The 13,360-nt window shown below is 44.8% G+C and overlaps 1 protein-coding gene across 1 annotated transcript in view; it reads left to right on the top strand.

Moving 5' to 3' along the window:
* DOCK2 (dedicator of cytokinesis 2) overlaps positions 1–13,360 on the top strand; it is a 416,930-nt gene that overhangs the window by 344,860 nt on the left and 58,710 nt on the right. The window contains exons 31-33 of the mRNA XM_003981290.4: positions 1,528–1,628; positions 1,719–1,777; positions 12,729–12,877. Of these exons, the coding sequence (XP_003981339.1) occupies positions 1,528–1,628; positions 1,719–1,777; positions 12,729–12,877 (309 nt within the window). The remainder of the gene's footprint in view (positions 1–1,527; positions 1,629–1,718; positions 1,778–12,728; positions 12,878–13,360) is intronic.

The following is a 13,360-nucleotide window of genomic DNA, read 5'->3' as shown; positions in this document are numbered from 1 at the left end:
ATGAAATACTTGTTTTCTTCTTTCTGAAACTGGAAGCATAAGCCCATTTGAAAGCAACACTCTGGGCAGCAGTAATGATGTTATCAAGGGTAAAGCTGCCTTTTACTTAGTCTTGGCCATCTGAAACCTCCAATGAATATCTTTGAATTAAGGATGAAAGTCTCAATGGTGAGTGATTTCTCTAGCTAGTGTTACCCTTCTTTTGCTAGTCAGTGTTGAGAGGGGGCTGAAAGTGGATAAGTTTGTGCAGCAAAGTTCCCCCCACCATCTGCTCCTTATAGGGGCTTGTCATCTTATAATAATAGCCCTGAGCACTCAAGGAGCCAGGTTGTACTATTTCCTCTGCTACCAAAGGAATCAATATATATAGCCAGTGCTTTTGAGCCCTTACAGAGATCCATGCCCTTTAAAAAGATCATCTTATGTAACCTTTACTACTAGGTCTCTGCAATGGGTACAGGGGGTACCTCTTTTGCAGATGGGTTCACTAAGGCTTCATTTCTCAGGTTCTGTAGATTGTATCAATATCATTATCACTGCAGCCAATATTTTGGAGCACTTGCCATGTGCAGAATGCTTTGCTGGTTCTATTTTAACAAAAGCCAGTGGAGTGGTGTCTTGTATTAGCCCTAGTGTTTAGCACCAACTGATCATGTAAGTATTATAATTACAACGAGCCTACCTATAAACCAGGCCCTCAGAGGTTCTTGAACTCAAATGAACATCAGAATTACCCAGAGTGCTTATGAACACACAGATTTCAGAGTCTGATTCAGTAGGTCTAGGGTAGAGCCAGAGAATTTGCATTTCTTTTTTTTTTAATGTTTATTTATTTTTTGAGAGAGAGAGAGAGGGAGAGGGAGAATGGATAGAGAGATGGGGGGACAGAGAATCCCAGACAGGCCCTGCATTGTCAACACAGAGACCAATGCGGGGCTCAAACCCATGAACAGTGAGATCATGCCCTGAGCCAAAATCAAGAGCCTGACTGAGCCATCAGGGTGCCCCAGATAATTTGCATTTCTAACAAGTTCCCAGGTGATGCTATTGCTAGTGGTCTGGGGCCATACCTTGAAACCATTGACCTAAGGGGAAGGAGGAGGCAAAATGTTCTAAGACAGAATGGGTTTCAGGCTGGTCCTCTGAGCTATCAGGTGGATTAGGGAGGACTTCCAGAAATACATATCCCTCATCAACCTCTAATTCTACCAGGGCACTCAGCTTGGGCAAGTTGTTTGTCTTTCAAAACACAAAATGAAGCAATTTTTCAAAAGCAGCCCTAAAACCCTCCCCTGTCTCCAGACTGGGGACCTGGTCAGTGCCTAGAGAAATCCATCCATTGTCCTTGCTTTGGCCAGGATGTTAATTTCAGAGTCCATGCCAGTTAGAAAATTGCAGTGCACAGAATTAAACTGGTTCTGCCACTATCTTCTTCCATTTTCATAAATTGTTCACATTACCCAGCATTTAATATGCTTTCCCACTTCAGACCCTCTCCATGACTGTTCTCTACTCCTTCGTTTACAGCTGTGGAACAACTATTTTCATCTGGCGGTGGCTTTTATCACTCAGGATTCTCTGCAGCTGGAGCAGTTCTCGCACGCCAAATACAACAAAATCCTGAATAAGTAGGTTGAATATTTGGATCTCCTTGAAGTGGGGGCTTCTTGGAAATCTCTGAGATGGAGACTGAAGCAGACATTTGTTGTTTCTCATAGGTATGGGGACATGAGACGGCTAATTGGCTTCTCCATCCGTGATATGTGGTACAAGCTTGGTGAGTAGGCCCATGCATCCAGACATGGCACACGCCAAGCTCCTTCTAGAAGACCATCTGTTAGAGGGCCACAGGGGTTTCAGTGGTGGGAGCTTGAAATAACAGTTTATCACTGTGTGCATCCTGGGTCCTTAATAAGCGCCTGATGAGAGAGAGTGCCCATCCCCATGTCCTGCCCCCAAACAGCCGCAGATCTTGCTTGATGCCCCTGAGGGCTTAAGAAGTCAAATTGGAATTTACAAAAAGGAGGAAGGGCAGGACTGCTGAGGGAACTCATGTTCTCACACATCACATGCATGCTTCCTGCTGACTGGTGTGCCCTTCCACCTCCAGTTTCTTAAGTGATGTTGTGATGTACAAAAGACCCTCCAACCCCACGGAGGAGAATTGGCTCTGTGGAAGATGAGGGTCTTTTGTGACATGATTTGAGCTGGAGGGTGACCCCAGAAGCCACCCCTGTCCCAGTGAGCTACAGGACTCATGTGTGAACTGTGTGGTACCCATGGATAGAAGGAAGTGGAGATGGAATCAGGGAGACATTTATTGAGAGTCTGAGTCAGCCCTGTGCTAAGGAGATCTTATTTAATCTTCAGTCACCTTCTGCAAGATGGAAAAATGCCCCCTCCTTTTATTGATCAGGAAACTCAGAGAGGGAAGTAACTTGCTTGAGATCAAACAGCTGCAAGGCCCAGAGCTTGGTTTTGATCCCACAAGGACAGGGGCCACACCTTGCCTCAGGCCTGAATCCTGCTCCATAAATATAAGTGTTGAAAGGATGAATGGATAGGTGGATAGATTAATGAGTAGTTACAAGTAATGAACTATTTTCATCTCCAATTTTCCTGTGCCCTTCTTGACTCTCTGCTGCTAATCTACTCTGCCCTGGGCTTGGATGTAGCCATCTTCAGAGGAGACACAGGGACTGTGCCCAGTTTTCGGATTCAACCTAAGTTACCTCTCCTGACATTGCTTCTTGCTTCCCTAGGGGTTTTAATGTCTTTCAGTTCCCTTCGGGTTTCCTGGACAGCAGTTTCTTGCCCTTTCCAGCAAGGTCCATTCACTGCAGGGGAAGCACAGTGGATAGACCATCAGTCTGGGTTCTGTGGTCTCTGGCAGCATCAGACTTGGGTTAAGAGCACACACTGGTACCAGAAGGGCTATGAATTGCTTTACAAAATCAAAGGGTGGCCTGGACAACCAGGCCTAGAACAGACTGCACATGCCCGCCTTGGGCCTTGCCCTGTCATTTACAAGCTGTGAGATCCAAAGCAAGGGGACTGAGTGACACTGGGTAGAATCTTGGGAAATAGCACCTTCTCCCAGGGCACTTATGAGTTTCATAAGAGTAAAAACTGAGAGAGTAAAGCCATGGAGGCCATACCCATGGTCAGAATTTTTATCATCATTTTCATCCTTGCCCCATCAGGACAGAACCTAATTTTCCTGTTATGCCTCTTTAATCATTAGCAGCAGGCCTATAGGGCAGGTCCCAGGCAGGTAATGTAAAAGAGTGAAGGGGCTGGGATATGTTAAACCCACAGACATCCATAACACAGGGTCCTGTCAACATTTGGAGTTGGATAATTCTTTGTTGTAGGGATGCCCTGTGCACTGCAAGATATTTAATAGCATCCCTGACCTCTACTCACTAGATGCCAACAGCATCCTCCCTACTCCCTAGTTGTGACAATCAAAAAAGTCTGTAGACATTGCCAAATGTCCGTGGGGAGGGGGAAAGGGATGTGCAAAACCACCCCTATTTGAAAACCAGTGCTGTAAAGAAATACTATCTCTGCTCTATTTTTCTAGAAAAGCATGCCTTTATCAGTATTTTATTTCTCCACTTTGGAAACGGACAGGGATATAAGAAATATTTTATGTGTCATTGACCATTATTCTTCAATAGGAAAAAAAAAAAGGATAGTGCAAGTGCAAGGCTACCTAATAGTCAGCACATGGCCTCAGGGTCAGGAATATGGGAGGAAGTAGCTGGCCTGGAACGAAGTCAAGCAAACATACCCCCAGCGGAAGGGGCAGCTGCCGTTCTGATCTGATTCATTGCCATCCTGTTAGAAAGCAAGGCCAATGATGTCCATCTTCCAGTTTTTCAAAAGAAGCCAGGAAACAAATTTTTTAAATGCATTTCCCAATTTCTAAATATTGATGATAACTAATCGGAAGTTTTAAAAACATTGCATATGCCCAGTGAAACATGAGTGGCCCGGCCTCGGTTTGCGTTTGACCTTGCACTCTTTGCTTCACAACGGCAGAGACGAGGTAAAGCCGCGGTGGGCTTCCTTTCCCACACCAACACCCCAGCCGTTGCCAGAATTGCAAAACCGGGATCTGCGCTTTGTTTGTCTCTAGCTCTTCCACACAGGCTGCTCTTTCCTGAATGTCCTTCATTGCCGTTGTTTTGCACACAGAAGATTTTATTTAGATATAGATTATGTTTTGGCAGACGTTCTTGCACTCCCAATTATGCTGATGAATGGAAAGATGTTACCAAATATTCCACCTGCTTAGAATTCCACAGAACATCAGAGCTGGAAGGGCCCTTTAGAGATCATATTGTCCAGAATTTTTCTAACGTTTATTTTTAGCTGAGGGCCAATAAAAAAAAAATAAAGAATCTCCTGCTCAATACAGAAGTTGGTTGAAAGCCAAGATGTTCTAACTAAAGTGGGGTGGAGGACCCAGAGCCCATTATAATGGGCCACACCTGAGCTCCCATGTGGACCCCCCCCTGAAGACTTTCTGGGGAAAGATCCTGAAGCACTTCAGAGAAGGGTGTGAAGTTATGGGTCTAATCCAACCCACCACTTTACCTGTGAGGAAACTGAGGCACAGAGAGGTGAAGAGGTATGTACAAAGTCAGATCGTGGATTAAGAAGCAGATTCAGGACAAGGACCCTGGCCTGAGTGTCTGTCCTGAAGTATTGCAGACTCCTTGCTATTTGCAAATACAAATGATGAATTACTGCAATTAAAAGATATACTTGTGGGGCGCCTGGGTGGCTCAGTCGGTTAAGCATCCGACTTCGGCTCAGGTCATGATCTCACGGTTCATGAGTTCAAGCCCCATGTTGGGCTCTGTGCTGACAGCTCAGAGCCGGGAACCTGCTTCGGATTCTGTGTCTTCTTCTCTCTCCGCCCCTCCCCTGCTGGCGCTCTCTCTCTCTTCTCTCTCAACTCAAAAATAAATAAACATTTTAAAAAAAAGATATACTTATTAGGGTTTGGGGTTGCAAGAAAGAGAAACTGACTGTGCCTGCCTTAATCAAAGAAGGTACTTACCAGAAGGGCAAGGAGAACCAGGCTGTGAAGGACAGGGTCAGAGCCACTTTAGGATCCAGGGGAGGTGGCACAACTTTGCCTTTAGTATGTTCCATTCAGGCATCACCCTGTTTAAAGATCCAGTCCCCATCCCATGTCATTCTATTGGCCTTCCTTGGATGACCTCTCCCTTGATGGTCCCACCAAGTCTCTGTCCATTGAAGGGGGTATATTTTCCCAAAGTAAGATGTTTATGGAGGTTTTTTTTTGGGGGGGGGGTGGTCAAAGTCACTGATGTCCACTGAATAAAACAAGAAGTGAAGGATCTCTTGCAAAGATGGTCACCCTCCTCACCTCTTGGCCTGGGCTTCCATAAAGAGGAAAGTACATCAGCCTGAAGGGATTTTCCTGTTACTTATTAGTTACATAGCTGCCTTCCTCCTCAGCTGTCTTCCTTCAGGCATAAGTGAACAGAAAGAGGAGGCAGAGTGAATGGATGGTTTCCCATCCACACCCCACCTTGTGTTCTACTAGATGCTGGCATTAGCATGCATTCTCCTAGTATGCTAATGAGGTTAACCTGATAATCCAAACCAGGACTAAGCACTGTATACACTAGAGACCAATGTAGTAGATAATGATAGGTTTTAAAGTACAATTTATGGAATATCCAAGACCAAGTGAAACTTAGAAGCTGTCTGTGGCAGACACAGCTGAGAACCCACACAATACCATTCTTCCCTTCTTCCTGGTTAACTGAACCCTAGGTGTTTTTTTTTTTTTTCATGATCACAATTTGCTCAGTTAACAACATCCTACAGCAGGTGATGGCCATATGACGCATCTCTGTCCAAAGAGAGTCAACAGAAACAAACTTGTTGGGGCTTCAGGAAATCCTTTTTGTCCAATTTAAAACAAAAAAGGGAAGGGGACAAATTCAATGAGCACAACACATTTTTTGCCCATAGACCTTCCCCTTCTTCCTTTCTGGAAAACAAGATGCTTGGATGTACAGTATCCAGTTTGAAGCTATGAAGACAAAAGTCATATGCTAAGGATGGGGGAGCAGCTCAGGATTGACCATCTTTTGACTTCTTGTTAAGGAAGAAAACTAATGCAAAACTTACTCAGTGTAGCCATGGTAATCAGATTTATGTTACATCCCTGATACATCATCCAATTCAACCCCCCCCCCCATTTTATACGGGAGCTCACTAAGGCCCAGAGAGGCACAAGGACATTCCCAAGGTCAACAAATCAGTGATTCAGCTGAAGTGAAAGAACCTGTCTCTTGTTCCCAAGTCCAATATTCTGACTAATATTTTTTCAGAATATGCAAATTATTTTCAAAGAGTGTGAAATAGTGAACTGTTTTTCCAAGACTACTGATAATGAGTAAATCATAATGCATACTAACCTTTTAAATTTTGTTTTAATGCCCAAAGCAATCAGGGCATCATCACCATGATCATCAGTATCATCATCATCTTCTTCTTCTCATCAGGAAAGATTTGAGCAATCCTGTGATGATAAGATAGCTAATTGCAAAGATAATCTCAGGCTTAAAGATTATTTAACATTCTTCAGAGAAAAGCCTAGACAAATACGTGTGTGTGCATGTCTCTGTGTTTGTGTGTGCTTTTGTGACAGAGGTTACTTGTGGGAGGTTTTGATGGAGAGAAGGACCACATCTTGCTACCAGGGCCAGAGCACTAAGGGGTTAATGCCGTTTGTGTTTTTGGAATGGGACTATGCCAAATGTAATATACGTTTCCTGATAGTATAACATCATAACATTTGATTTCTGCTTGAAGTGAAGCAATGCACATTTTGCCAAAATGACTTTGCACTTAGCCATCCCACATTCACTTGGGTTAACGTCAGGCTGCGGGGTTAACAGTCTTCGTGGGAAAGAAAGACAAATTCAAGCGGCTGGCATCATGGCCTCGTCTGTGGGGAGGTTGCTACTGGCAGAGCCATGAGATCAACTTACTTTTTAAGCATGTACAGAGTGCCCAGCTCAGCACTAGGCTCCAGGGAAGGGTGGGAGAATTGGAGAAGGATAAGGCACAGTCCCCACCTTTCTTAGAAGAGGCACCATCTAGTCCTAAGAGTAGAACAAACTAAGAATTTAAAGAACAAACTGAGATGTGTTCTTTAACGTGAAGTGTGTGGTAGAGACTCAAGAGTTCAGGTAAATGGGAGGTAGGCAAGGGCAGTAAGGATAGATCCACTCGGGAAAATGGCTCTTGAATGAGACCCCAGTCTGGCCCATGTCCAGACTGAAAGAAAGAGGGGAAAGGACAGGTATTCCAGGAGAGCAGCCAGCCTACACAAGCATGGCTTCTTAGGTTTGGAGGAAGTTGCTGGCAGGAAATAGAAAATGGAAATAGGGAGGCATCCATCCATCCATGTATCCAACTGAATATTGATTTACTCATTGAATAGCAAATATTGAGCAAAATATTGTGGTAGGCTGAATAACATTTCCCCTAAGATGTTAATGTCCTAATCCCTAGATCCAGTGTATATATTACCTTACAAAGTGGACTTCTCAGACATGATTAAGAATTTTGCAGATGGTGAGAGTATGCTGGACTGTCCAGGTGGACCCAATGCAACCACAGGGTCCTTAGAAGTGAATAAAAGGAGTCAGGAGAGTCAGAGAGGGATTTAAAGAAGATGCACTTCTGGCTTTGAAGATGGAAGAAGAGACCAGGAGGCAAGGAATGTAGGTAGCTTCTAGAAGCTGCAAGAGGAAAGTACATAGTTTCTTCCTAAGACCCTCCAGAAGGAACTCAGCCCTGCTCACACTTTGATCTTAGTTCAATGAAACCAATTTCAGACTTCTGACATCCAGAAGTATAAAATAGTAACTTTGTTTGTGTTAAGCCACTAAGTTTGTGGTGATTTATAACAGCAGCAACAGGAAACTAATATGAGCATCGTCTAAATGCCAGGCACTGTGCCTCTGGCTGGAGTTACAACTGGAAACAGATTCGTGATAGAGCCCTTGACTTCATAGACTCGTGATCATTGCACTGAATAGCAACCTACTGATTGCAGAGCTATCTCGTTATGGTCAAAGGGGATTGCTGCAGAGCAGAAGTTTGGGGCAGCTGGAGACTCTGTAAAGGACAGTCTCATGAGTGAGCCGAGGATGGCCTCGATGAGGAATGGTGTGGAGCCTTCGCTCCAGAGCAGTCATATCCTCTGAAACTGGAATGTGAGCCCCCTGTCTAAATGCAAAGTTTTTAAAAAGAAAAATGAAATAGTGAGATTAATGTTACAATATATTTGATGTAACCCCGTATTCCAAAGTGTTATCATTTCAGCATGCAATCAATACAGAACATTATTGAGATGTGTTAACTTTTGTTTTTGGTTTCCAGAACGCATTCTTTGAAATCTAGTGGGCTTTTTATACTCAACAGCACATCTCAACCTGGACTAGTCTCAAGCGCTCAAAAGATACATGTGGCTGTAGCTTCCGTATTTGATAGAATGATGTTAGAGAATGAGTGGGGTTTATTTGTGGGGACAGGTGGAGGTAGGGTTCGGTGTAGAAATGGGGTCAGGGAGAGGGAAGGGAAAGCAGGGTGGCCAGAGGAGGGCCCATATGCAGGCCCAAGGAGGAGGAACAGAGTGTGCCTGAGGCATGGAGCCAGGCATGGAGGGAGGACAGGCAGGCAAGAGGAAAGACGAATGGTACAGAGCAGGAACATTGAACCAAACGGGCCTGCAGAGCTGGGTGGGTCCCAAGGGCAACAGAAGCCACGGAAGGATTGTAAACTGTGGATCAACGTGGTCAGATTGGAGTTTTTCAAACATCTTTGAGGACAGATTATGAAATATTTAGATGGGATAAAGAAGGGTCTGCAGGGTTGTGAGTGTCAGCCCTGGGAGAAAAGGTAAATCCATCCTGACCCTCTCTCCCCATGCCAGCTCTTTGCTCTGGAGGTGAACAAGTAAACTGATAGGCGTAAAATGTTCCGTGCAAAGCTCTAGGAAGCTCCATGCATTGCAACATGTCTTTATATGTTACTTTTTCCAGAATCCAGCAGAGGCTGAGCTTATAGTACTCACCATCATCATCACCACTGTCAACATCAGTACTTCCTGAGCCTTTCTAATGAGCCACTCTGCAGAGCCCTCTGTTTATATGAACTCTTTTAAGCTTCTCAACAATCCTACCAAGCAGGGATTATTTTTATCTCCATTTTACAGATGAGATCACAGAGGCTCAGGGAAGTTAAATGACAGGCACAAAGCCACGGGGCCGTGGAGTGGCCACAGTGGGACCTGATTGTAGGGCTCAGCGATTCTCCAAGGCCTGGGGGGAAGCTGGAGCTGGGTATGTGCTGGACGATGAGGAGCAAACAGACTGCCTGTCTCAGAGCAGTGCCAGAAGGGAGCTTTTCCAAGCCTGAGCCAGAGCAGCAGAGATCTGTGTTCTCTCTTCCCCTTTGGAACTGAATGTGTGATCTTTCTGGGTCGGCCCAGCTTTACTTCAGAGTCCCAGGGAGGATGCAGGACTCTGAAATCCAGGAGGTCATGACCTGTCCACATCCCTGTTCATTCCAGAGTCTGTGTCCACCTTTGGAGAGCCATCTTCTCTCCAAAAGAGTGCCCCTTCTGTTCGTATCAGCCTCACAAGGTCAGTGACTGACTCTACTCTGGTCTCAGCAGATTCACAACAATGGTCTCTTTCTCCCCCTTCCCTCCCCGCTCCCTTCCTCCCTCTTCCTTTTCTGTCAGGTCATCTTCTTAGTGCCCTGATAGCAGTCTCCTCCTGAGAGGTGTGATAGATGAGGCCATTGCACAGATTAGAGACCCAGGCCCGAGAACACACAGGACTCCTTTCCACCCACACACCGAAGCTCTTCTCTGCGCTCTCATTACCACCAGAGCCTTTCCCAAAGCCTATGTAATTTGGCATGTGGATTTATCCTGCTGGCTTATTGGCACTTTAAAAGCCTTTTCTAATTGGTATCTGTGCTCAGTGAGATTCAGCTTCCATTATATGAAAAAAGACCCTCTTACTGATTCCTTGCCTTGCCTTTTTTGGAATACAGCAGCAGGTGTGTCTCTTGAATGAGGATTTTTTTTTTTTCCAAATGAGTTTGCATCCAATTAACTACAAATGTGTGTGTGTGTGTGTGTGTGTGTGTGTGTGTGTGTGTATGTGTGCACATGTGTGCGTGTCTGTGTGTATAAAGACACACATATGCACACATTCAGATTATTTGAACACAAAATCCAATGTGCTGAAATTCTGCTTTTGATGTAAATGAATAAAATTTCTTCACAGAGCATTGTAAGGGGCATTCAGCTCACACTGTATTTAGAGATCAGCATCTTTCTCCATTTCCCCGATTCTTCCAAACATCTCTTCAACTGACTGCAAAGAATGGAGGTCAAAAGTATCTAAGAAATCCCTGGTCTACAGCGTGTCCGCTCTTTATTTTAAACCATCTTAAATATATCCTTATCATACCCAATGCCCTCCAGTATTCTAAAGGCCTTTGTTGCATAAGCAATTTCTCCATTCCGTGGTGGCTTATCTGACAGTTTCCCATTTACTTTCTACTTATTATTGCACTTGACTTTGAATTTTAAAACCCCACTGTGGGTTTAAAGGATCTTGAAGGACGAAATCAAAAACCTAGATTAGCAATTACTATAAACCTGCTACAATGTACAATTTTTTTTTCTTTTCTATTTGGGCCAAAACGAAGACTGGAAGCTCAAGTGTAATCCAAATGCATCATAAAATGAAGCGGATATCCTGAAAAAGTGTCTTTATATTTCACAAAACTCTCAGCCTGACTTCACCATTTCATTCTCACTAGCCGAAGGTAGTCCTAGGATGATGCCTTTTTTATCTGAATTCTGGGGAAATACTTGAGCATTAAGCCTCATTTTAGGCTACATGAAAATTCATTTTCTTGCAGTTTCCCTCTTGGCTCCTTGTCTGAACTTTAATCAAAAGCAACAGCACCAGGCTGTGCGCCATACCACCCGAGTTTCTGCGCCCGCAGGAGCTCTCTGCTCTAGGTTGGGCTCTGAGGCTCTGAGGTGGCAGCCGCTGATGGAACACCCGAGCATCAGCTTTGATGATAGGGTGACCTGGATACGCTTGCCCTCGCTTTCCGGGAAATCCCTGCAACTCCTAAGTGCCCCTCACCGTGCCTCTCTCGTGTGTGTTCTGAGTAGTCTGCTTAGTTCTGGCTCAACAAGGCTTCCCTTGATGGTTCATTCTGGCCACACACCAGAACAGTAGTAGCAAACACTGTGTAAAGTGTGACACATGCCAAGCACTGTCCTGGGCACTTGGTAAAAATCCGTTTATTCTTCACAACAAGCCTATCAAATAAATACTCTTATTCTCCCAGGTTACAGGTGAGGACACTGAGGCCCCAAGTGGTGAGATCAACTTGTCTAATATCTTACAGCAGTTGATGGTGGAGTCAGTTTACAAATTCAGGCAATTCTAGCTCCAGGATCAGTGCCCTTAACCACTGTGCCACACTACTTGTGCCCCTAGATGCTGATTCTTCCAGGCTCTGTGCTAAGTATACACAGGTATATTTTCACATGGTCTTCTCAACAGGTGTGTATACATATTGCTTTTGCATTTTTATAAAGATGTATATCCAAGTCATATAGCTAGTTAGGTCAGGAAATTGATTTCCTCATTCAACAGACATGTATTGAGCATCTAATATGTCCTGTACTCAGTGCCATAGGTACAACAGTGAGAACAGACATTGTCTCTACTCTCGTGAAATGGAGGAGGCAGATAGTTATCATATTATTTCACAAATAAAGCCATAATTGCAAAGTTGGGGGAGAAGGCACAACACAAGAAGCCAGTGCAGAGGGTCTGACCTACCTGGGGTGGGAAGGCATGCTCTGGGGGCTTTTCTCAACATATCTATCCAGTGGGACCCTTCCAGGGGAAGCCAGGTGGCAATGGGGGTGTTGGGGCACAGACAGGAAAAACTATTCTCAACAAAGGAGCACTGTGTGCATAGGCCTGGCAGTGAAGGACACAAAGTGAGTTTGTGACACCGGAGGCAGGCCAGTGTAGCTAGAATGCCAAGAGCAACAGGCAGTTCACAGGAATGCTCACCATTCCACTCACTATTGCATTGGCCATACTGTTCCCTCAAGGGGAAGGGTGTGGGAGTGCTTCACTATTCCGCTGACCATACTATTAGTAGCAGATTCTTAGCAGCAAATTTTGCTTTTCCTGTTTCATGAAATAGTTGGTAAAAGCATGTTTTCCAATCTCAGAAACATGGTGTGTGATGTAGACAGGCATAGTTTCAAATATCCCTGTGATTGACCGTCACCAACATACTGCATCAGGGCTCCATTTGCCAAGGAGATCATGCAGGTGAAAACCCTTGTAAGCAGTGACATGCTTTCCACAAACCCATGTTATTATCCTTAATAACAGCTCGTTCTGGATGATGCATGCGCCTCTTACAGAAGTTAATATATGTAAAGTGTTCAAAATGGTGCCAGGCTCCCATAAACAACCATATATGTGTTAACTATTGTTTTTACTATTCTGCCTCCCTTCTTTTTCTTTCCACACGCTTGGTCTGAGGAGGATCTGTGCATCATGAAAACTGCTTTATGTGTCCATGTCCCTCTTCTCTTACAGGCCAGAACAAAATCTGCTTCATCCCAGGCATGGTGGGACCTATATTAGAGATGACACTTATCCCTGAGGCTGAGCTCCGGAAAGCCACCATACCAATCTTCTTCGACATGATGCTGTGTGAATATCAAAGGAGTGGGGATTTCAAAAAGGTAAAAAATGAGGCTGAAAACCCATGCCATCCTCCCTAATCCCCAGCCCATTTCCCCATAATGATATCCTCGTTCCATCTGCCTGGGCTTCATTCAGGGGCTTGACAGTAGGCAAGGGACATTATTCATGTGCCCAGAATGAGCTGGCAGATTGGATTAGGTCACTATTTTATCATGCTTTGCTGCCCAAGGCCAAGATGAAAATGTGCTTTCTTCCTGGGTATCAGCTTGGTCCCTTTCTCAATAGTACAAGGACCATACTTCCCTACCTAAGAGTTCCCTCGAGGTGTGTCCAAAGAGCCCGCCCCTCCCACCTGCCTTCATCTCACGCTGGCCTCTGCCCAGCTCTTTCTCTTCTGGGACAACTTGGAGGCTCTATATTGTCTAGAAGGAGCTGAGCTTCCCAGGAGTCACACTCAGCCATGAGTGAAAATGACAGCGAATGGAGTCAAAGGCCTGTTGCTCAGGAGAGACTTGTGGATC

Source organism: Felis catus, chromosome A1 (assembly GCF_018350175.1).
Source record: "Felis catus isolate Fca126 chromosome A1, F.catus_Fca126_mat1.0, whole genome shotgun sequence".
Classification (NCBI taxonomy): Eukaryota; Metazoa; Chordata; class Mammalia; order Carnivora; family Felidae; genus Felis; species Felis catus.
This window is presented reverse-complemented; position numbering and strand designations above follow the sequence as displayed.